This window comes from Prionailurus bengalensis, chromosome D4, assembly GCF_016509475.1.
Source record: "Prionailurus bengalensis isolate Pbe53 chromosome D4, Fcat_Pben_1.1_paternal_pri, whole genome shotgun sequence".
Classification (NCBI taxonomy): Eukaryota; Metazoa; Chordata; class Mammalia; order Carnivora; family Felidae; genus Prionailurus; species Prionailurus bengalensis.
This window is the reverse complement of record NC_057359.1, coordinates 24,466,876-24,492,178: the sequence shown is the minus strand read 5'-3', so window position 1 is coordinate 24,492,178 and position 25,303 is coordinate 24,466,876. Positions and strand designations below refer to the sequence as shown.

The 25,303-nt window shown below is 45.2% G+C and overlaps 1 protein-coding gene across 2 annotated transcripts in view; it reads left to right on the top strand.

Annotated features, from left to right (window-relative positions):
- FRMD3 (FERM domain containing 3) overlaps positions 1-25,303 on the top strand; it is a 307,593-nt gene that overhangs the window by 221,857 nt on the left and 60,433 nt on the right. For both annotated transcript variants that reach the window (XM_043567036.1, XM_043567035.1), the window contains exons 9-13: positions 33-96; positions 1,233-1,321; positions 12,972-13,046; positions 13,364-13,432; positions 21,313-21,437. In XM_043567036.1, the coding sequence (XP_043422971.1) occupies positions 33-96; positions 1,233-1,321; positions 12,972-13,046; positions 13,364-13,432; positions 21,313-21,437 (422 nt within the window). The remainder of the gene's footprint in view (positions 1-32; positions 97-1,232; positions 1,322-12,971; positions 13,047-13,363; positions 13,433-21,312; positions 21,438-25,303) is intronic.

The window sequence follows — 25,303 nt, the reverse complement described above, 5'->3', positions numbered from 1 at the left end:
GCATCTCACCCAAAGAGATTTTCTTTTTTTAGGCCAGATGTCTGCAAATTGAAGTTTGAAGGGAAGACATTTTATGTGATTGGCACCCAGAAGGAGGTCAGATACTGCTTTTGGATTACCTGTAGTTGTGTGTGCGTGTGTGCATGTGTGTGAGCGAGACACAGGCATAAAATGTGCCTTTAGTGTTGTAGCCCCAGGACACCACCGCTTTGAAATTTAATGATGCTAATGGAAGCTCTATGCCGAACATCTGAGAGGTAAACAGATAGTGGGTTTACACATTTAAAGACCAAAGTCAGTGAGCAGTGCTGGACCATATACTGCTGTGTAAAAAAATATCCTTGGATAGACTTTGAGAAATAGAAAATGGAGCCTCCTCCTGAAACTAGTATTACACTCTATGTTAACTAATTGGAATTTAAAATTAAAATAAAATAAAATGGAACCACCTCCTACCTCTGTAATCTGCCAAAATATAGATTTATGAAACAAGCAAAGAATACTTCCAAAGCTGGCTAATCAGTGACTGCTGTCTACAGTTTCATGAATAGAGTCCATACTCCCCAGGAGTCTTCAAATAAAGAAGTTACCAGTTGTAGGTTGGGTTCATCAGGGAACACATTTGAGAGGAGGCCATTATAGAAACTTTGAGCCTCAGAGCTGGGTCTGGAAGTCTGCAGATTTTCTTGACCCTAGTTTTCAGTACAAGCACTGGTTATTCAAGGATGGCAAATAAGTTTTTAAAGGAATCCAAGTCTGACCGAGAGGTGAGTGATTCCTGGAGTGTTGATAAGGGTTGTGAGGCTGTTGTTTTTGTTAGAAACAGGGCCCAGATAGATTCGTGATGTCTCTAAAGGGTGAGGGAAGGGGAGACACCATTTTAAAAACACTTTTATTTATTTATTTTTTTTGTTTTAGAGAAAGAGAAAGTGCATGCAAGCTGGGGTAGGAAGGGGCAGAAGGAGAGAGAGAAAGAATCCTAAACAGGCTCTGTGCTCAGCATAGAGCCTGACGTGGGGCTTGATCCCATAACCCTGGGATCATGACCTGAGCCGAAATCAAGAGTTGGATGCTCAACCAATTGAGCCACCCAGGTGCCCCAACAACACTTTCAAGACCATAGTAATGCATAAATTCCTTTTAATTTGTTTAGTAGGTGGTGGGATGCAACATGAAAAACATAAACTATGTTTAACATGCCTGTTGTTGTCTTGTTTTGTCTTTTTTATTAGAAAAAAGCCATGTTGGCATTCCATACTTCAACACCAGCTGCCTGCAAACATCTTTGGAAGTGTGGGGTGGAGAACCAGGCCTTTTATAAGTGAGTAGCTTTTATTCATTGAATCACAGGTTTTAAAAGCATCCATGGAACCATTTATGTTTTGCAAATAACTGCATAATCATTTCTTTTAATTCAGTCCTTTTTATTATATTAAAGGGAATTATAAGTTTAGTGCATTGTGCAGGCTGACTCCCAACCACTGTTGGCCCAACCAAGCCTGAGCTCCACTTTGGGTGATGCCCATAGAATTGCTGTGGGCTGCTTGTTTGTTTTTAGCATTGTTATTTCCATTCAACATGTCACAGAATCTGTTTTTGGTTGGGTGCCTCCCTCAGAAGCAGACGTTGAGAAGAGTTGAGTTCAAGTAGTTTCTTTAGGATGTGGTTTCTGGACATACCAGTAGGGAATTGGGGAAGAGAGATGGGACAGCAAACAATATAGGGCATATTGTTGAGCAGGTCACTCCTGAGGGCAGTTGTGCTCAGTCAGCTGTACTCTGAGGAACTCTATCATGCTGTAGAGCATCCCTCCGAGTTCTCCCGCTGACCAGCAAAGGACCCGGGCTGTTTGTCTACCAGTTGCCCATTCATTTTGGTGGAAGGCCACTTCAGAAGGCAGAGTTAGTACTCTCTGGCTTGCTCTGAATGTGGGCTGAATGTGCTCGCACAACCAGAGGAGGAAAGCTTTGGCAGAGTCACAGGTGTTCATAATAAGAAGCCTTCAGCATACAGAGATGAGAGCCAAATGTTTGTGGGTAGAATGCTGTTGGAGCCTAGGATCATGGAAAGTCAGTACTGGACAGGACTTCAGAAACCACCCATAAAGCTCTCAGGTTTCAAAAGAGCTTCAAATCTGAGAACTTTCCACCGAGTTCCAGATTCTCCTCTTTGAGACACATTTGCTCATTGGGAGAATGGTGGTGATGGATGCAGGCAAGAGCCGGGCCAGCCCTGCCCAGGGTATCAGCACTGCTGGCCCCGGGAGCTCATTCAGGTGACCTTTTGCTCTGTCAGCCCCCAACCCTGAATTCTGCCACCCATTTTAGACACTGTCTCTGAAGATGCTAAGTTTCTGGACCTCCTGGACTTTGGCTGACAAGGATCAGAATGATGGCTTGGACAATCTTTTTCAAATCCTTTTTTATCCACAGAGCTCTTTTCCTCAAGCAGATGTGTAGACAAACCCTAGTAGGCTTTAGAGAAAAACAGGTAAAAATAGAGAAGCTGTGGTTGTTGGCAGGGACCAGAGTTGGGACTGGGGACTGGAGACCTTTCACCCATTGCTCACTACTTCCCAGGAGCTTGGGTGACCAGTTGACAGTCCTGTATCCTGGGAGACCCCTCCGTCCCAGGCAGATCATTTCAGAAGCATAGTATTGAAAGCCCTTGGATGAGATTAACTACACAATACTGTGAATGAGAACATGTATCAAGACCCACAACCATCTTCACCTCAAAGCATCAGTGGGTCTCTTGTGGTATTTGGGAACTGGTATATAAGGATACCTGATGGCCTCTGGAATCAGCATGTCCAAGTCTGTCTGTGCGCATGACAGCTGGAGAGGAAGAGGCAGAGGGTTTGGGGCTCTGTCTCTAATTGAGGCCTGCACATATTTTGTTGTTGTTTTAAATTATTTTAAAAATTGAGATCATGTGCCACAAAATCCACTCTTTTAAAGTATACATTTAGTGATTTTTAGTATAATTCACAAAGTCACACAACCATCACCACTATCTAATTCCAGAACATTTTTATCATCCCCCCCACCGCCCTCCCCCAGCCCTGAAAGAAACCTTGCATCCATTAACAGTCACTCCCCATTCCCCCGCTCTCCCTAGACCTTGGCAACTGCTGGTTTACTTTCTGTGCTTATGGATTCACCCATTCTGGACATTTATATAAACGGAATCAGAAGCTATGTGGCCTCTGGTGCCTGGCTTCTTTCACTTAAGGTAGTGTTTTCAAGGTTCATCCATGTTGTAGCATTTATCACTACTTCATTTCTTTCTATGCCTAAATACTCCATTGTTTGGATAGATCACATTTTGTTTATCTACTCATCAGTTGATGGACATTTGGGTTGTTCGCTCTTGTATTATGAATAATGCTGCTAGGAATATCCATATAAAAGCTTTTCTACAGACAGTTCTTTTAGGTTCATACCTAGAAGTGGAGTTTTCGGATCACTGGGTAACTATGCAGAACGTTTTGAGAAACTGACAAACTATTTTTGGAGCCTAAGCTTTTGGGACTCTTCTGTTCCTCCTTTAATAAAATCATCTGGTTCCTGTCAAGGGATAATTTAAAGACATTTAGTTAGTCTGAACGAATCTTTTCTCATGATTGAGGGAGTTGGTAGATGGGAGTTTCGAGACAAAGCAAAACAAGATGCATCATGACCTATTTTATTGTAGATTTTTATGTACGTATCTGTACTAGATCAGATCTCTCTGAAGGGAGGAACTAGGTTCTATTTATCTTTGTATCTGCTAAAGATCCAATGTATTAAAAAAATGTTTCCTGGATCAATCGATAAGGCCTGATTCCTATCCTCAGGAGATTTGTATTTTGTGATAGAGACCAAGAGGGAAGTACAAATAAAATGCTGGAGGGGACCCTGAAAGAGGGGCGAGTCTGGCTGCTGGGGGAGCAAGGTGGTAAAAGGACATTCTGAGTAAGAGACCAAGGCAGGAAAGTGGAAGACACTGTGGAGGAGAAGTTACACAAGGCTGGAGTGGAGGGTGGACGAAGGAGACTGGAAGGAGATGATGGGGCAGGAACAGGGGGCTCAGCCATTGTGAGAGAGGCAGCAGAGGAGAGTTTGATGGCTGCTGGCCACACACAGTGTAGGGGGAGAGAGTAGGAAAGGGAAACACTCCATAGATAGACCTTTTAGAGGCACCTCAGTAAGCCTTTCTTGGGAGGGGTTTAGCACAGCTTTGAAGATCCTTAGCGAAATTCTAGGATCTCTAGCAAAGAATAACTTAGGCCATTAATTGCTTCTTTTGCATACATATTGTTCTATCATGTGTGAGGGGGTCTGCTGATGGATGGAGTCAAATAAAGGCAAAAACAGAATTGAAAAGAGGGGGAAGAAGGAGAAAAACCCTGCCAACTGGGGGGTTTGTTTTGCACATTTTAGGGTGTGCTCTAGCTGGCAGCGAGGGAAGAGGTTAGTGTGGTAATCCTATCATTAGATGGGACGACCAGGCACATCAGAGCCCCGTCTTCTGTGGATGTTTCCAAAGACCCAGAGGCTTCAGTGGGCAGGACGAGTGGCACCGTACAGATCTTCCTTGACTTATGATGGGGCTACACCCTGATAAACTCATCCTACATTAAAAATACTATAAATTGGGGCGCCTGGGTGGCTCAGTCAGTTAAGCGTCTGACTTCAGCTCAGGTCACGATCTCGCAGTCCGTGAGTTCAAGCCCCGCGTCGGGCTCTGGGCTGATGGCTCAGAGCCTGGAGCCTGCTTCCGATTCTCTGTCTCCCTCTCTCTCCCCCTCCCCCATTCATGCTCTGTCTCTCTCTGTCTCAAAAATAAATAAACGTTAAAAAAATACTATAAATCAAACCATCATGTGTTGGGGACCTTCCAGAGGTGACAGAGTCCTTGCACCTGCCCTTTGTTAGGTCAGGCTATCCCCATCTCCCTCATGAGGACATCTGATCCCTCATACTTGTACTTATCTGAGTTCTGTTAGAACCCTTTGTTCCTTCATTGTTCCATAACCATCCTTGTTCTTCAAGGAGAAGGAAAGATATCACCTGTTCTGACACAGCTGCGTAACCTCAGACAGGTCTGGCTTCTGCCTTCTCATCTCTACAATGGAGGGGACAGGGATTCGGGCGAGACTCGTTTGCCTCAGTGTGGTTGAGTGTTAACGAGCATGGGCTTTGGAAGTGAAAGGCTTGGCTTTGAGTCTTGATCTGTCACTTACTAGCAGAGTGGCCTGGAACAAAGCACTTAAACCCTGAGCCCCGACTTTGTTTTTGTTTAAAATGTGATCGGTGGTACCTGCCGGACAGTGCTTAGTCATACCAGGCACACTGACCATCCATGGGTGGTAGTCACAGCAGTGACCACGACTACTTCCCCCTCCACTGATGACGAAAGATTTTTGAGCACCTGTTGGTTCAAGAGCCCAGGCCTGTTGACTCTGAAGGGTTCTAAATCTCTTAAGCTCAGGGGTGGGCACCTGCTTCTAGCTCTGTCCACTTGGCACTGCGTTGTAATGGTCTTTGCCGGCAAAGCAAGGCCCTGATTTCGTTTCCTGGGTTGGGGGTGGTTTGCTCCCTCCTTTCCTGCTTCACCTGCCCTGGGAACAGGGACGGAGGCGGGTGACTGATGCCTAGGAATTCCCTAGTGTGCTTTTAAGACATGAATGTGCTGCTAGTTGTCAGCTGGCCCAGAGCCACCCATCAGGTTTGAGAGCCCTGGCTCTGAGATCTGCTGCCTGGGAATGGAGCCCAGTGCAGAAACTCTGCTTTTCCCTCCTGCTCCAAACCCCAGGGGATCCCCAACACTGACAGCCACCATTTGAGCTTCCTTTCTGCAGTGTGTTTTCTAGGTGCCGCCGCTCCTGCGGTGCTGGTTCCCCGAGCGCACACGGGATGCGCTGAAGGGCTCGGGGGCTCAGGAGTTCCAGTCAATGAATCTGTCACATCTGCTTTATGCCATGCCCTGGGGACACTGTAGAGGCTGAACTGTAGACTGGGGACACTGTAGAGGCTCAACTGGAGACACTGTAGAGGGTGAACACTCTTCACCCTCAACTTTGTACAGGATTGTTTGCAGGGGCTAAAGGCAGTCCCTGACAAATTTCTTTCCCAGAATTTGGTACATATTTTGTCAGAGAAACAGCATTACATTTGGTGGGTAAGGACCCAGACAGCTCCCTACACGAGTGCCTCTCACACTTCTGTGAGCATGTGAATTACCCGGAAATCCTGTCAGAACGTGGATTGTGATTTGCTAGATTGGGGTGGGGCATCAGAGTCCATATTTCTTTTTTTAGAGTGAAAAAGAGCATAAGTGGGGGAGAGGGGCAAAGGAAGAGAGAGAGAGAGAGAGAGAGAGGGAGGGAGGGAGGGAGAGAATCTTCAGCAGGCTCTGCTTAGCACAGAGCCTGACACGGGGCTGGATCTCAGGACCCTGGGATCATAACCTGAGCCGAAACCAAGAGTCAGATGCTCAACTGACTGAGCCACCCAGGTGCCCCAAGAGTCCATGTTCCTCATCAGCTCCCTGGTGAGGCTGTGCTGCAGGCCCGTGGATCACACTTTGAGTAATAAGGTTCTAATCCAGTGGTTCTCAGAACTGACTGCACATTAGAACCACCTGGGGAAGCTTTTAAAAACTACCAAGCTGTGGACCCAACCCCAAATCCAATTAAACCAGAATCCGGGTTCTCACAAAAACACGGACACAAATGTTCATATCATTATTCATAATAGCTACAATGCTCATCAACTGCTGAACAGATAAAAGAAAGAGGAATATCCATGCAATGGAGTATTGTTCAGCCATCCAGAGGAAAGTAGTGCTACGTGCCACAGCACGGATGGACCTGGAAAACATGAAGCTTGGGCACCTGGGGGGCTCAGTCGGTTAAGTGTCTGATTCTTGGTTTTGGCTCAGGTCATGATCTCACAGTTCATGAGTTTGAGCCCTGTGTCGGGCTCTATGTTGGCAGTGTAGAGCCTGCTTGGGAGTCTGTCTCCCTCTCTCTCTTTGCCCCTCCCCTGCTAGCACTCTCTCTCTCTCTTTCTCAAAAATAAATAAATAAACATTAAAAAAAAAAAAAGAAAGAAAACATGAAGCTAAGTGGAAAGAAGCCAGGCATAAAAGGCCACACATTGTATGATGCTATCGGTATAAAATGTCAAGAATAGGCAAATCCTTACAGACGGAAAGTAGATTAGTGATTGCCTAGGACTGGGAGTGGAGAAGATGAGGGCAAGTAATGGGAGGCTGCCATGTAATGGCAAGTAATGGGGTGATGAAAATATTTTATTTTTCTTAATTTTGTGAATTATATTAAAGACCACTGAAGTATATGATCTAAAAGGGTGAATTTTATGGCATGTGGATTATATCTCAATAAGCTTGTTTAAAAAATCAGAATCTGGGATGAGGGATCTAGATATTGGCAGAACTAAATCTTTCCCAGGCAGTGCTAATGCGCAGTTGAGGGTTAAATGCTCTAATCTAGTGATTCTCAAAGTAGGGTCTTTAGACCAGCATCAGCATTGCCTGGGAACTTGCCAGAAATGCAGATTCTTGGGCTGCACCCCAGACTTACTGAATCAGAAACTTGTGTTTTGAGAAGCCTGCCAGGTGAATCTGATGCTCTCTGAAGTCTGAGAACCTGCATGGCATATGCATTATTTTAAAAAATACAGACCTGGATTTGCAACCCGGTCTCTCCAGCTTCTATCATGTTACCATCATTCAATGAGTTAACCCCTCTGTGCCTCAGTTTCCTCCCATAAAAAGGTAGATTGCTTCCTCTTAGGAGAAAGCTATGAGGAATAACCAAATCAATGTTTGAGATACTTTGGATGGTGCATGACCCATAGTAGGTGCTCAATAATAACCATGTGTTGTTATGCCTGTAGTTACTCCAAAACCTGTAAACCATGATAAAATGGGAAATTGTACTGTTGATTCTACAGGTGACGTCTTGGAGCACCGCCCAGCGTCTCCCCAGCACCTGAAGGAGCAGGCACCAGGGGAGGAGTCAGAGGGGGGTGAGGGGAGGTGCTCTTCTGCAGGGCTGCGCTGTGTGTCACATGATCCTATCACTTAGCACTTCGTGCATTCCAGGTGCTATCTGCATGCATGGCACGTCTCACACATCTCGTGGTACCCCGTTTATTTATTTCACTTGTGAAAGTCTTTTTTTCAGCTTTATTTATGTATTTTTAGAGAGAGAGTGCACGCAGGGGAGGGGCACAGAGAGGGAGAGAGAGAATCCCAAGCAGGCTTCGCAGTATCAGTGCAGAGCCCAATGTGGGGCTCGAACTCACAAACGGTGAGATCATGGCCTAAGCTGAAATCAAGAGCCGGACGCTCAACCAACTGAGCCACCCAGGCACCCCAGTACTCCATTGAAAGCACAGCTTCAGTGTCAGGACTGGGCAGAACCCCCTCATGTGGTGGGAAGGGGTCTCTGGGTACAGTGGCTTCAGTTCTGGGGTGGTGGTGGTGGGGAGCTGTGGCCAGGCCACCATGTGGATACATAGTTGTTGTCAGGCCAGGTGTTGGTAAACTGGGGACTCTCCGGGTTTCTCTGTGAGGTCAGATGTTTGAGAACAGTCTTCTGTAGCTTCTCTGCTGAGATTTTGATGGGGGAGCTGCAGATGGCAGGAGGGAGAGGGCAGACAGGAAAGCAGGCTGGAGGAGACAGAATTACTGTTTAGCCTTTGTGCATTCATTACTTTCCGTGGGCAGACTTTTGCTCCGGGTTCGTTGTGGATGTGAGAGCCTGGTGAACTGAGCACCGGAACGTGTCTGCTAGTTAGAGCACGAAGGTTCTCTTATGCTTTCGGGGTGTTTGAAACAGTTCCCCAGAATCTGCATGGTTCAGAGGATTGGCTCTCGTGGTTCAATAGTGAGAAGGCAAAGGAGAGGTTTGAGAGTGATATTAGGGAGGGAGGGAAACTATTACATAATGATCAGGAGCTTTCAAATCATTTGATCTTGCTTATCGCTCCTGAGAACACTATGAATTGTAATACCCTCCCCCTGCCCCTTAAAAAATTCATGGACAAATTGAGGCTTGGAAAAGCTGCAAAAGCAGGTAGGAGCCTTGGGCCTCTGCTCTTCCAGGTAAAATGCCATCTTTTGGGTCATTCAAGGAGAATGTGGGGGCTCAGGGTCCTTAGGTGCAGGCGTACTGCCTTGGAATGACAGGCAGTGTGATAAAAAATTCAGACCTGCTGAATGAGAATCTCTAGGGATAGAGCCTGAGCCACGGGGTTTTGACCCCTATTCCAGATGCTGCTGGGAACACCTGGAGACCTGTCCTGTAACCCAGCCACCTTTCTTTCCCCCTGACCATCTCCCTCCATTCGGGTGAGCGTCCAGCTTCGGCTCAGGTCGTGATCTTGAGGTTCTTGAGTTCAAGCCCCACATCGGGCTCACTGCCATCAGCAAAGAGCCTGCTTCTGATTCTCTGTCCCCCTCTCTCTGCCACTCCCTCCCTCCCTCCCTCCCTCACTTGTGCTCTCTCAAAAATAAACATTTAAAAAGAAGAGATCTCAACCCAAACATGAGTGGGAGTCTGCCCGCACATTTGGGAGGGTGGGGAATTGGCAGTAAACCTCTCAGGAGAGTGTCTCTGAGCAAAGGAAATGACAACAAATTCTCATCCAGGGCAGTCAGCCGCCAGAAAGCAGCCCACACCGGTTTCACTCCTCACATCCTGAGCAGGCAGCTCTTCACTTTCTCTGTGAAATGTGTCTTCTGACCTGTTTTTCTTGAGGGTTTGTGTGGATGCGGAGTAGCTCTGAGGCCTCTCACCAAGAGGCAGCTCTGGCATGAGACAGCAGCGGCCTCCTCCTAGGGCCTGCAAGAGCAGCTGAGGCCGAACCAGTGAAAAGCAGAGCCACCCCTCCCCCTCCCCACGAGAGGCTCCCTGGAACTGCTGGGCTTGCCACACCCCTTTGAGCTTCTGGTATCTTCCAGAAACTGGGCACAGAGCTGCGTTCCTCTTTCTTTTCTTTTTTAAAAAATGTTTATTTTTAACAGAGAGAGAGTGCACAGGCAGAGGAAGGGCAGAGGGAGAGGGGGAGACACAGAATCCAAAGCAGGCTCCAGGCTCCGAGCTGTCAGCGTAGAGCCTGAGGCGGGGCTTGAACTCATGAACCGAACCGTGAGATCATGACCTGAGCCGAAGTGGGACGCTTAACCGACTGAACCACCCAGGCACCCCAAGCCTCTTTTTCTTTCTTAATTAATGTTTTATTTACTTTTTTTGTGAGTGAGAGAGTGTGAGAAGGGGAGAGGGGCAGAAGGAGAGAGAAAATCTTAAGCGGGCTCCATGCTCAGTGTGGAGCCTGATGGGGGACTCCATCCCATGACCCTGGCATCCTGACTTGGGCCCCAAAATCAAGAGTCAGGTGCTCAACTGACTGAGCTACCAAGGTGCCCCATTAATTAATGTTTTTTTTGAAGTATAGTGGACATGATGTTTCATTAGTTTCAGGGGTTAAAAACTCCATTTAAGGTTCTTAACCTTCTTAGCCGACTGCCTTGCCCCAAGGATCCTTAGAACCTAGAACAACAATAAGAAACATTCTAAAAGCAGAAGCGTCTTTAAAAGTTTCTTGGCCCCCCTGCCTCTGAGGCTGGGGGAGCAACACCCTGTAGAGAAGATGGGGAGAAAGACATGAAGCCTTTTCTTAGGCTCCTGTAGGTAATGTGTCAGGCTCACAGCTCCTCGGGGCTCTGTGTGTGTGTGTGTGTGTGTGTGTGTGTGTGTGTGTGTGGCGGGGGCAGGTATGTCCGGAGCAGGAGCAGGCATGTCCTCACAGGAGGAGGAGGGTGCCGTGGGACTCTGTCCCATGTCAGCACAGTTGCTGGGGATTTGTATCCTCCTAGAGCCCAGCAGTGGCCAGCAGCCCACACTGGCTGTCCCGGGTGTGGGGAGCTCCCCGGTGTGGGTCTCATATGCTCCTCAGGGCTCCCACACGGTCTTCTCCAGGCCCTGCCTTGACATGGAATCACCCTCCCCAGGATTTCACCCCCTCCCCTCCCATCTCTGCTCCTCATTTGTCCCCAGCACCCTTCCCTATTGGCTCAGGCTGTTGGCAGAGGTGGAAGGGAGAAAGGGCTCCTTTGTAAAAGTGTTACTATGGCTTTCCATTGTCCTGAGGAGGAAAGCCAAAATCCTTAATGACGACAGTTTAAGGTCAGGTCCTGCTAAATTAGGGGAAAAAATATATGTATGTGGGAGTGGGTTTATAATAACAGTAATAATGACAACAGGGGAAATGCACATCAAATCTTTTTAGTTCTTCAGTGCTCAGGCTCAGGGCTTTGTGCCTGCTGAGCCTTCCACCCAGAACACTGCCCACCACTTGCCTGGTTAATACCTTCCCACCCCTGGATCTCAGCTCCAACCCCTGCCCCCAGACTGGATTAATCTCTCCATCCTGTGCTCTCATTGCATCATTTCCTTCATGGCCCCACCACCGCTTGCACTTTATAGTTATTCGCTTATGTGCCTCATTTCTAGATTAATATCCATTTCCGTTCTAGACCGTACAGCTGAATGCAGAGATCATGTGACTTCTCTTAGCGTGGGGTGTGTGGAGCAGGCTAGTCATTTGGTTAATAATTGCTGAACAGATGAATGAAGGCTTCAAGATGCCCGGGGGTGGGGATCACTGCCTGCATGGGGAGACTTCTAACCACAGCCCTGGCTATGTGCAGGTCTTTGCTCAGCATATTATAGATAGATAGATAGATAGATAGATAGATATAGATATAGATAGATAGTTATATCTATATCTATCTATATATTCTATATATATTCAGCATATTCTATTTATGTATATCTATATATAACATATTCAATATATTCTATATATTGTTCTATATATAGAACAATTCTATACAGCACATTGTTCTGTGTGGTTTTTCTAGTAAGATTTTGTGACTCTCAGTGTTTTAAGTGGTCCTGAACTCTTGCAGACCATTCTTTCTAATTTGGGTTTAGTTGCATGAGGCTTAAAGTGATTGATGGAGAGGCAGTTTAGCTGTCATGGCAATTTAGTGCCCTGCGTGTGGCCTCCAGGCAGCCCATGTTCTCATCGTTTTCCAGAATGCTGTGGTTTTGTTCGTGTTTACACGTGTGTTTACGGTGTTCTCAGAGCTGCTGAATCAGTGCTTGGCTCGGCTTCTTGTTCCGCGTGTATCTTAGTCATCTACCAGCCTGGGTTCTTTTAAAGGGCACTGGGTCATGGTGACTTAGCCGGAGAATATTCAAGCCAGTGACCATTTCCACGGTGACATAGGCCCTTGGGTCGTCTTTCAGGCAGTACACAGTAGGTGGGTTCTTTGTGACATGGCGAGTGACCTGTGTCACTGGGAAGCTGTTTTCTGTTGTAGCGTTGGTTCAGGCACAGACAAGAAAGTGCCCTGGCAACCGGGAACTTGACACCATGAGACATAATGCGTCTTCTCCATATCTTTCCACTGGAAATTGGGAAAGAATCCCCTCCTTTTTTTTTTAATTTAAATTTTAGTTCACATACGTGCAATATTGGTTTCAGGATAGAATTCAGTGATTCATCAGTTACATACAACACCCAGTGCTCCTCCCAACAAGTGCCCTCCTTAATCCCCATCACCCACCTAGCCCTGCCCTTTGGCTCATCAGTATTACCTGGTCCGGTCTGCAGGTCATGATCCAATAATGGATTATGAAACCATATGTGGGCCATCACTAGCATTTAGAAAGAATGAAAAGAGATAACAGAGTACAATACCCATAGTCAAAGTAACTGTCTTTTGGTGGAACTTCTCTTTCAGGTGTGTGTGCCTGTGTGCACGTGCTGAATCATCCAACAGCATGCATTTCTTATAGTCCAAAATACCCAGGTACTGCACTTTATAGCATGTCTCACTTGGATTTGCCAATATCACTACCACTTCTGTTTCACTTCTTTTCAAAGGTATGCGAAATCCAGTCAGATCAAGACTGTGTCAAGCAGCAAGATATTTTTCAAAGGAAGTAGATTTCGATATAGGTGGGTACCCATAGTTCCATATTGGTGATGGGTTGGGGAGGAAGCAACCATTTACTTTTTGAATATTTTGCTTGTAAATCAGGGTGCTTTGACTTATCCCCCTGTTTTGGTTCTCCCTTTACACTCTACTCATGTCTTACACTCATGGGGCCCCCTCAAATTCCATAGTAACTTCTCGTGTAGAGGGAAAAAAAAGCATGGATTTCTAGAGTGGATCCGACTGTTGGGAAGTTAAAAAAAACAAACAAACACAAGTGTACACCCCTCCCCTTCTGCTCTGAGTGTCTGTGCACAGACATTGTGTTTGTCTTTTGCAGTGGTAAAGTTGCCAAAGAGGTGGTGGAGGCCAGCTCCAAAATCCAGAGGGAGCCTCCGGAGGTGCACAGGTGAGTGGGTGGCCCTCAAGGCTCTGAGAGGCTTCTGGGATGGACAAAAGGATTTCAAAGCTTGCTTTGCCAATTCCTCTATAACAGGAAAGGGCATAAGGGTACCAGCTGCCTGTGCCGGTGTCCTTTTGGGCACATCTTGTTCCAGGCACAATACCCTCATTATCCTGGCAGCCTCTCGGGGGCAGACTTGACAGGGCCACAGTGTGGGTACAGCTTGACGCTGTTCTGAGTTCCTTGTTCTGTGGGGAGTCGTCGGTGGGCCCAGAGTGAACATGACCGGTGTGTGTGAGGCACAGCAGTGTCACCTCTTGGCTGAGTCTGCCGACCTGTCCTCTTAGAGCTGCTCTCTGTTCCTGCCTCTGTTCACCAGACACGGCCAGTCCCTATTGGCCCAACTTCTAGGCTATTTCACACGAGGAAGGCAAGGGTGTTCATCTCTCCTAGGGCTCCTTACCCCCAAAGGTCACTCACAGAAATAAGGAACTTAGTGATTAGCAGTTCAAGGGTATGCATCTTCATTAATGTGGTAATATCTCCGATTCTTAGGAATTAAAAATTCTCTTGGTCATGTTGGACTTCATACCACCATGGTACACGAACCATTGCACACGAAGCCTCAAACATACTAAATACATAAAGCTGGACATTTTCACCATGACACTCCCCATTTTGAAGGCAAGGTCATCCTAGATTATGTTTTTCAGGAGATTCCTACATACTGGTTGGCACCTGTTCCTTCCCCCTCTTCAGACTTGGAGGAGCCTCCAAGGAGCCTGCTTGGAGGAGCATAAGGGATTATCCTCAGATTTGCCCAGTCTCCTCTATTTCCAGCATGACCCAGTGAGCTGGCTGCCTCTTGCCTTATTCCCTGGGTTGCTGGTCTCTTGGAAGTGTGGCTGAGCCAGCCTGGCACGGGCCTCCAGATAGCACTTCTCTCCCACGCAGGGGAGCAGAACTACAGTTGCCACAAGATCCCATGCAGACGTGTGTAGAAAATGATTCATTCCTGGTTTGGGTGACTCAGTGGGAAGCTGTCATGGGCATGTCAGCAGAAGTGGTCTTCCCTGCTTTGAGAAGCAGGAGAAAGCTGTCAGGCTAGGGAAGCCAGGACACCTTGGCTGGGAGCACCTCAGCACAAAACTGTGCAAGTCTTACAGCCTACCCACTAACAACACTAGTCTTTTATTTGTATTTATTTTAAAATAGTCTGTATATTCCCTCTTCTACTGCAAATTATGGTTCCTCAGTGAAGCAGAAGTGAAAAAGAGGAAATGATAAAATGTATTATTTGAACTTTTCTAGATTCTTTGGGCCAGAAATGACCTTAAGCATCACCTAATTTGATGCTTCTATTTTATAGACAAGGGAACTTGAGTCTTGGAGAAGTTAAATGATTTATCTAAGGTCATAAATTTTTTTTGTGGCATACCTAAGCCCACATTATTTTCTTTGTAGCATTTGCACCCCCCCCTCCCGCCTCTGCCCAGGAAACCTCTGGCATTCTCTTAGAAGCTGGGAGGCAGAACCACCCCAGGGGCTCAGCTTGGGTTTTGTTCTTGTAGCTTGAAGTATGAGTGTTTGATCTTAAAAAAAAAAAGAAGAAGAAGAAATACTTGATGCCGGGGAGTTCTCTTGATAGTACAAACACAAAGAAGGAAACTGTTTTTAACAAGGTACTTTCAGAGAGACATATTCCAAATACTTAAGACTTTCCAAGAATCCCATAGTTACCATATATAGCTGGTTAATGAGATCAGAAATAACTTGAAAAAAAATTTCTCTTTTCAATTGATGTTTGCATTACTTATGGAAATCAAGGATTCCTACATTATGGCTTCTCAAGCCTTAACTTTGACAGGAATCACCTATGGATCTTGTTAAAGTCAGATTCTCATTCATGAATCTGGCATTTCCATTGAGTCCTAGGTGATGGCCATGTGGCTGGTTCATGGACCACACTTTGAATAGCCAGGATGTAGGCGTGAAGGGAGTAGAGTGACCACAGTGAGAATCTTCTCCTGTAGTGGACTGAACCACCAGGGGAGATGGAAATGAGGCATCAGTCAATTTATAGTTTCCCTTTTCTGGAATCTTCTAAAATCCCCCAGGATGTTACTGCAAACAAGGACCTATAGGCCCTTGAGATACTGGTTCACATGCTATTTCTTTCCCTTACACTGACCCCTTTTATGTGTATGTGAAAGTCTGTTGAGCTCACATCCTCAGGACACGTCTCTGGTCCTCAGCTTTGGCAGTGTCTCTCGAATCTCTGACAATACGGGGAGGAATTTGTTTAAAGTAATGTTACAAAGCAAGATGTGGGAGGAAAAGGCTTGTGTCTGTTTTGGTCATCTACATATCACCCAGCACCTAACACAGACAGCACTTGGCTCACAGTAGAGGTCAACGCATATTTGTTGAATGAATGTATGAACCAGGAGTGTGGGGTGACAACGGCATGCCTGCAATTTTCTGAGACCTGAGATCTGTCCAAGGTGCTGCTCTGGGGACCTTGGCCTCCTGGGAGGCAATAGTGTGATCGGAGCCATGGAGATATACCACTCTCAGTAGCAACTTCTCATTTCTTCCTAGTAGCCATTTGCATGGTAGGAAATTGTTTCTCTTCAACAATTATTTTTGAATTATTTTGGCTTCTTTGATGTGGCTGTCAAAAGTGAGAGTATAGTAATGAATATTACTATAGTAATATTATAGTAATAATATAGTCATGAATGCCCACTCCTTTAGTTAGAATGGTGATGGTAAGCCTTCATTTGGTTGTCTTCCCTCACACCTGAGATTGTACTCTTCAAAGAATGACAAGTTCATGGACTACTCCTTTTGCTGATGTGTGTGTGTGTGTTTAGAGAGAGGCAGCAGAGACAGACTGAGGACACTGTCTTGGGATTTTTTTGGTTTTTTTCAAAAAAAAAAAAAGAGAGAGAGAAAGCTAACTCTCATGATAGCTCACTGATCTTTGCTGATGGCAAGATCCCCAAGCAAAGCTCTCCTAGGCTGATTACTTGGTGAGAATCACCCATCCATGTCAGGGGCCCAGTGAGGCAGAAGGAAGTGTGAGCCCCCTGGGCATAGTAGCCACCACCAGGGGACACATAGAGGCAGCATTTGGATCTGAAATGACCACCTGTCTAGGGGTCATGAACGGGATCTCATCTTGGTTGTATTGCTTACAAGCTGTGTGGTCTTGGGTAAATCTCTTAACTTCTCTGATCATCACTTTACTCATCTGTAAAATGAGATTCAGAATATTACTTTGCCCAACATCTAGGCTTTGTTATGGGCATTAAAATAAAGTGCTTTAAAAATTATAAAGTGCCATACACACATGAATTGGTGATGTTATTATTCTTGTCTCTCCTCCAAAGATGGGCAGCTAGAATTTGACAGATGTGTCCTCATTAAAGCTTTTTCAGATGGAGTTTTGGTGACAGGCCAACACCACTTCCTCCACCACAAGAACTGCTGGAAGATTCCACAAGCCTTATGTTAGTTGCTTGAGTTTATGCCATCAGTTTTTGAAGCCAATCTTAGAATATACTTGCAGCTTCCAAAGAAACCTTTCTACCTCGATAGAATTCCTAGTGATCGTTTCATTGGAAAACTGTTCTGTGCTAAGTACACACATGAGTGGGCTGCAAAGGGGGTCAGGCATTTTGCAGAATCCGTTGACGGGTGGATTCTGAGAATGGGAAACATGGTACAGACCCTCAGCTGGCTTGAGGAGACTCTAGCCAGAGAAGCTGTTGCATCAGGAGATCAAGTGGGAGGGTAGGGTGGGAACCGACTGGGATATTGGCGTATGTTTTAGAAGACTGCCTGACACAGCAGAACCTCATTTAGCCAGAGAGCAGGACATTAACAGTAGTGAACAGAGTCCTCTCTGGGGCATTGTAGGATAAATCATGCAGAAGGTGCAGAAAGCGGAGCACATGCGGAGCACAGCAGAACCTCTGGACTGGGGATCAGGTCATCTGAGTCTGCATGTCTAAGTGTCTTTAGTCAAGTTCGATAAGTTCACCAGGTCTCAGTGTCCTCATCTGTGAATATGGTACTTTTCTTGCCTGTCTTACAGGTACACTGAGGAAAACAAGTATGGTAAAGTATATAAAACTGATTTGTAGGGGTGCCTGGTGGCTCAGCTGGTTGGGCGGCCAACTTTGGCTCAGGTCATGATCTCATGGTCCATGAGTTCGAGCCCTGTGTTGGGCTCTGTGCTGACAGCTCAGAGCGTAAAGCCTGCTTCGGATTCTGTGTCCCCCTCTCTCTCTGCCCGTTCCCTACTTGTGCTCTGTCTCACTCTGTCTCTCAAAAAATAAATGTTAAAAAAATAAATAAAACTGTTCTGTAAACTATAAAAGGGGCCATCAAATTCTGGTATTATATTCATTATTAGTATAACTATGCTGGAAGACTCTTGCTTTATTTTCTTTTAAGTTTATTAATTAATTAATTAATTAATTAATTTATTGAGAGAGAGAGAATAAGTGGAGGAGGGGCACAGAGAGAGAATCCCAAGTAGGCACCACACTGTTAGTGCAGAGCCTGATGCGGAGCTCGAACTCATGAACTGTGAGAACATGACTTGAGCTGAAGCCAGACACTTAACCGACTGGAGCCATGCAGGTGCCCCTAGGGCTCTTGCTTTAAATGAAACCAGGATCAGTTGGCACCTTCCAAAAGGTTGCAAGAAGAGAGGTATAAAAAGGTAGCCTGTAGTCTACAAGAGTTGGGAGACAAAGGGTGGGAGACATGCATTTTGATTCTAATTTTGCTTAAGCTAACCCTCTAGCTGCCCGACTGCCCAGCACCATGGTCTGGAACCCTGGATTCTTTGTGCTCTAGGGAGACCTCTAGTTGTGCCCACCTTTGGGTTTATCTGATTTTTGCACTTATCGCGGAGGCAGTGTTCCTCTCTGAATCATAGAACTGGAGAGTCTCAGGGTTGTAATCAACTGTATCAGACAGACCCTAACCCCCCTGACCCTGGCCATAGGACTCCGCTACAGTTTGGCAGCAGAAGCCTGTGAGTATGGGCCCTGAGTCAGCATCCTCCTGAGCAGCCAGTGCCCTACAGGCTCACACCTGTGAGGTCACTCTCAGTGACTTCAACCTGTCCCAGGCAATTGCCCAGACATTACAGTGTTGGTAGGGGGCAGATGGCAGGATGCTTTACAACTTCAACTGAAGAATGTTGGGAGGGGGGCTGCTGTGGAGCCCTCTGTACTCGCTACAGGTCCTTCTTGATGATATGTGGTAATTTCTGGGGGATGGAAATGCTGCCAGTCAGCCGGCGTGGGTGGTCAGAGGTGGGCAGAGCAATTCAGAGTTTGTGCAACAATGGGGAATGGGCTTTTCTGAGGTCAGAAAGCTTCATGGTCCACACAAACATGGCAACAGGTGCTTCGCAGAGCCAGAATCAGAGTTTTGAAGGCTACAGGGCCAGAGGAAATCCCACAAAAGCTCAAAATCTGAGGACCCATCACAATAAAAGATGGAACTGCTCGTGGTAGATTTTAATGTCCCTTGTTACTCTTTCCTTCCTTCCTTCTCCCTGCAAGGAATCCCTGTCTTCACTTCTTGCCCTGTCAATCCCACCATGCTTGCTGGGATGTGCCGCAGGCATCTCTTCCCCTGGGAGGTCCTTCCTGGCTCTCCCCTCAGCCACCGCAGGGTCAGGTGCCCCTCCTTAATGTTCCTGGGGAATCCTTCTTCATCAGTCTCGTCCATGAGATACATATTTTTCCAACTGTGGCTGTAGCGCATTGATGAGTCATGAAATGAAAACAGACCAACACTTTAAAGAAAATGAAATAGAATGGGGGAAAAAAAGTGAATCAAACATAACAAGAGTTACTATTGTTGCACGAAACATTCATTTTACCTGTATGTCTCTCTGTGTGTGTACAGAAAAATGATATAAAAGATATTTCTTTTTTTAATGTTTACTCATTTTTTAGAGAGAGAGAGAGAGAAAATGAATGGGGGAGGTGCAGAGAGAGACAGGGACAGAGGATCCGAAGCGGGCTTCACTCTGATAGCAGCAAGCCTAATGTGGGGCTCGAACTCACAAACTATGAGATCATGACCTGAGCCCAAGTTGGACACTCAACTGACTGAGCCACCAGGCACCCCTAAGTTATATTTCTTAATGTGGGTCTCATTTAAAATGTTTGAAAATCATAGTTCTAAAGAGTGAGTTACATAAGGCAAGGACCATGGCTCACCAGAATGTGGCAGACCATCCACTACATATATATCAACTGCAGAATAAGTGATTGTAGAGTGAAATAATGAAGGACAGGACTCCATGGTTAAGCAAGTCCTCATAATTTTATTTTTCCAGCCAGTGCCAGCTGTGGAGGGCTTTTTCCTCTAGATGCTGCTAGATTCTTCTCCTTTCCTGTCCTGTGCCAAATAGAAATGCCTGAGTTATAAGGCAGTCCCCTTAGCCGGGGAACACCCATGCCAATCTGAAATGGCAGCTTATGTCAAGCCAGGACTGCGTTCAATTTGCGCCAGTTTCCAACGTGAACAGCCCTTAGTAAGACGCCTCGGGAGGCGCTGTAAGGCACACCAGGATGGTTAGATCTGTCTCTGACCTTAAGGCACTTGTCAAGGTGGGGCTGATTAGTACACCAATAATTACAGAGAGACAGAAGTGGCAAGTGCCATGAGATGTGAAAGAAGGGAGAGCAGTGTGTGTGTGTGTGTGTGTGAGAGAGAGAGAGAGAGAGAGAGAGAGAGAGAGAGAGAGAGAGAGAGAGAATGAGAATATGAATGAATATGTGTTGTGAGAGCCATCCAAGGGGGCATCAAGAGGTAGGAGACATTTGATATCATCTTTGAAGATGGGTGGCTTTTGGTTTGGAGAGGAAACATGAGGAGGGAAAGGTGATGCCCCACCAGAGATGTCCCATTTCCCTGTATGACAGGGCAGACAGCTGGTCTCCCTGCAGCAGGCAGTGTAGACGGGCTTCCTGCTATCAGCCAGTAGTCTTGACAAGACACTTGTACATTTTCTTTGCCATCTGCTGCCCATTGCAGTCATGACACGTGTCTGCTCCTTTCAAAATGAAAAAAGAGCTTCTGTGCCTGGCTGATGAGAGGGGTGTGAATTCAAATGGGAGTATTAAACACTGATATTAAATGTTAGACATCCAGCAACAGCAAGGTTGCTTAAAGCCGTAGAACTCCTGTACCGTCTGTCTGGCAGGGTTCTGTCTTCATTTTTGTTTTTTTTTTGGTGGTTGTTAAATTACTTTGAGCCATGCCTTTCATTCACTTTTCTTTTTTAAAAAATTTTTAAAATTTATTCATTTTTGAGAATGACAGCACAAGTGAGGGAGATGGAGAGGGAGAGAGAGCGAGAGAGCGAGAGCGAGAGAGAGAGAGAGAGAGAATCCCAAGCAAGCTTCACACTGTCAGTGCAGAGTCCAATGTGAGGCTTGAACCCACGAAACTGTGAGATCATGACCTGAGCTGAAACCAAGAGTCAGATGCTGAACCAACTGAGCCACCCAGAAGTCCCCACCTTCATTTACTTTTCTGCATATCTAGTTCAGTGACACCTGCCTCCCATGTCTTTATCAATGCCCATGCTGTCACCTTGCATGCCCAAATCTGGTAACATATGGGGAAGTACATTTTCAGTCACTGTGTTGCATTAGAACACAAGGACATTTTGCCAGGACCTTAAGGTTAAAAAGGTTGGTGCATCCTAAGTGTTATGTTGCCTTTACCACTGGCCTAATCCATTGTGTGAGTCCAGAGACAGTTCCCAACCTTGGTAGCTGACTGAGATGGAGGGTCTGATGTTTGCAACAGAAACCAACACCCTGGCCTGTGTCTGTTTTCAGAGCCAACATTACTCAGAGCCGAAGTTCCCACTCTTTGAACAAACAGCTCATCATTAACATGGAGCCCCTGCAGCCCCTGCTGCCTTCCCCCAGTGAGCAGGAAGAGGAGCTTCCATTGGGCGAGGGTAAGTACCCTTCCTTCCGGAAGCTGGCATTGCAGCCTTATCCTGAAGGGATGAGAAGGCACCCATCCTGGATACCTGGGCAATGGTTGGGGTAGGGGATGGAGTGAGTCATGAATTGTTTCTAGTAAATAAACTGTTTGCAGCTGGAAGTCTGCATTATATTGAGAGTCTTATTAGTTTCTCCCAGAGAACGTTCACAGATACAAAGTATTCCTAAAAATTATGTGTTAAAGCAGTAATGGTGTTAGACCCCCACTCTCCAGCATGGTAGCCAGTAGCAATGTGTGGCTGTTTGAAACCTGTTTAAATTTGTTAAAATTAAAAATTAAAAATTCAGTTCTAGGCACATTAGCTGCATTTCCAATGAGTAGTATAGCCGCATGTGGCTAATGGCTACCATCTTGGAAAGGTCAGACCAATAACATTTCTATCACTGTACAAAGTTTTCCTGGATGGTAAGTTTTTATTATAATCATAATCAAATTAATGGTTGTAAAGAATTCTCCATAAGTATCTCTATATTGGTCATTCTATTCTGCTTCAATATTTCTTCATACTTATATTCCCTTTTCTGTAGGCCTTTCTCTGATAGTTTTGATACAAGCTAAAATACGTATGGTCCACTTCAACTCAAAAGCTGTATTTTTGAGGACTATAATATGTGTGTGTCTAGGCTTTTTATTTTTTCTCTTTTTTTTAATTTTTTGGTGTTAAGGACTTTACTTACTTCAGAGAAGAATCTCCCCACACTGCTTGCTGTAGACGCCTGGTGAGGCAAATCTTACATGCTAATTTCAGTGTATTTTCAAATACACACAAAATAAAGTTACTGGAAGCCTGAACACAAACATAACATGCTTTTCCCTAACATTAATTGGCTTGGGTTTCATCATTTAAAATTAGGATACTGAGCAGCTTCAAGAGGGCAGGTCTCTCTGTCCCCAAAAGATCACCTTTACCTGCAGCTTCATTTCAAGGATTCTGTCCATAGGGGAAAACTCTTCTGCCTGTAATAAGAGTGTGGCTTGGGATGCAAATACTCTTGGGAGAGGTAGCATTGGCTACTTGACACTGAAGTGTAAATAATTTTAGTAAATCTTTTACCTGTAAGCAAGTTTAATGGTGAGAAGGAGAACCAGATAACTGGATGGCCCCAGATTCCACGTGGAAGGAAAGCACACAAAATAGGAAGGATGGGGCCTTAGGGGACCCAGCTGAGCCACAAGATGATGATAAGGAGAATGTCTTTGTTATAATAATGGCCTGTACTCTGTCTTAACTAACTCTGGAAGTTCCATGCTAAATGAGTTGTCTTAGCCCAAGGATCTCTCAGTCCATGGTGCTTGTCTACATTTTCCAGCACCCTCTCTGTTTTTGTATGGTTTTCAAGTGAAATAAAAGCAGCTTTCACTTCTGATCACCAGTGATGTTCTTCTGGGCTTCCTCTTGTAGAGAAGGAAAAATTCTTCCCCTTCAAGGTCTTTCAGCTGGGCTAAGATTTAATTTATGTAAGACAAATTAATGGGAGAAAAAAACCCTGAAGTTTTATTACATATGCACAGAGGCCCCAAAATGAAGTTGAGACCTAAATAAGTGATCAGGAGAGGCACTTTGTATATGTTTTATTTATTAATTTTTAAATGTTTATTTTTGAGAGGGAGGGAGAGAGAGAGAGAGAGAGAGAGAGAGAGAAAGAGAGAGAGAGAGAGAGAGAGAGAGAGAGAGAGAGAAGAAGCCAGCGGGGAGGAGCAGAGAGAGAGAGAGAGGGTCCAGAGCAGACTCTTTGCTGACAGCAGAGAGCCCAAGGTGGGGCTTGAACTCACCAACCATAAGATCATGATCTGAGCTCAAGTCGGACGCTTAACTGACTGAGTCACCCAGGTGCCCCTGTATATACATTTTAGACAAAGAGATAATAAATCTGTGAGGTATTGATAGGATAAAGAAAACAGGTGTTTGGGAGCTTTAATTAGCAGGGAATTCTAAGCAGAATTTAGGCTGAGGTTGTAGTAGTTTGGAAAAAAAATAACAGGGTTTGTTTCTATAGCTTTCTTGGCTCCAAAGTCCCTGTCTCTGGTGATAAGGATGTTGTTTTATTTTCCAATTCAGGGAAGGTATTTTTCATATGGAAGATGTGTTTCCTGCTTTCTGGGGGACAGAGGAGGGTCTGAGTGTCCTTGAACTGTTTTTTTTTCCCCAAGTAATTTCAATTCAAAGTAATTAATATGCACCATAGTACATTTGGGCAGCTTGCCCTGGACCCCTACACTCTCACATACCTGGAAATCGCTTTTGCTGGAGGTCATGATTATTCCAAAGTTGAATGGGGAAGAGGAAGGGAAAAGGAACAATCCAAGCCTGGAGTTTTGACTGCCTTGTCTACAAAGATGGAAACCTAGATGGGAATAAAGGTTCCATCAGGAATATGGAAGTCAGGCTGCTGTGGCCCCAGGAGTCTCTCCAAGGATATAATAAGGAGCTGGGAAAGCTTTCCCCTGGATCCTTTGCCCCCATTCAATTAAAAACCTCCATTTTGCTCCATTTTCCATAAGAAGGTTCCACTGCTAAATCCTAACCTTGTCTTTAATGTGAACACTGTGGACAAGAGACACATACATTACAATTAACTGCAATAAAAATACAAATGTACATGATGTGAGATAAGAATCCATAAGCTACTTTTTCAATTTTTTCCAGTTATTTTAAAGAAGAATCTTAAGTTCTTTCACCAGCTATAAAGTCAAACTGATAGGTTGCTCTCTTTAAAAGTCCAAAATGACTCTATAAATGTCTAATAAAATTTTTTTATTAGACAGTCTCCTTATGAGACATCTGGATTTTGAAGCTCAGGCAAACCCTATCAATCTCCAGGATATAGAATGAACTTAAAAGGAAGAGAAGTAAAAATGACAGTATTGTTAAATGTCCAGTAGATGGAATGACCTTCTCAATCTAGAGAAAGAAAGCAAAATCATTTTAGGTACCATGAAATTCAAAGTTATGATTCCTCACAGTGAACCTAGTTCTGTGTTCTTGATACCATTATTTATCAGTTACTATTTTAGAGTCTGATTCTGCTCCGGGTATCTTGTCTTTGAGTATCAGGCAATGGGATTTAGACAATCTATAGGGATAAATACTTATTTAACAGATTTGTATTTCTCTGGTATATAAAGAGAAGAGACGCAGAGAACACAGCTTTAAACAAAGATGTTTCCACCTTTGTGAATGGACTTTCTGGGCATATACAGTGTGATTAATTTAGTTTCATCTTTGTATTTTGGTAATTCAGCGCTTTTTATGCCTGAGCATCAGCCAAATTGAAAGAAGCTAGGAATTCATTCATTCCTTAACGGAGCATCTATGATAAATACAACAGATACAACTGGTAGACCACGCGTAGCATGTGCAGGTTACTGTAGCCTCTAAAGATGAAGACACTGTCTTCCTGAAGGCTCACAGCCTGTTGGGGAATCTGAAGCAGAATCACAGAGGTGACGAGTAGGTTCTGCCTCTGCAGATTGAAAGTGCACTCACTTTTCTACATGCCTCATGAGAGATCAGTGCCTCATACTACCTGGAGAGTGTCTTGTTCCCTTCTAGTCCATTTAGAGTGTCTGACATAAAATTGGTAGGCCAAGGAATGGGGTGGGTGAGACTGACAGGCAGAGGGAATTATGAGTGATCTGGTCTGGCTGCATTGATTGCTTTGGGGAAGAAAGATCAGGGGATAAAGTGAAAGGCAGGTTAGAAAGTTAAGAAAGGATCAGATCATGATGGGTCTCTATGACTTGCCTGGAGAGCTTCGATTTAATCTGAGGGCACTTGGGAGGCCCTGGAGGATTTCAGGTATGGGAATGACCTGA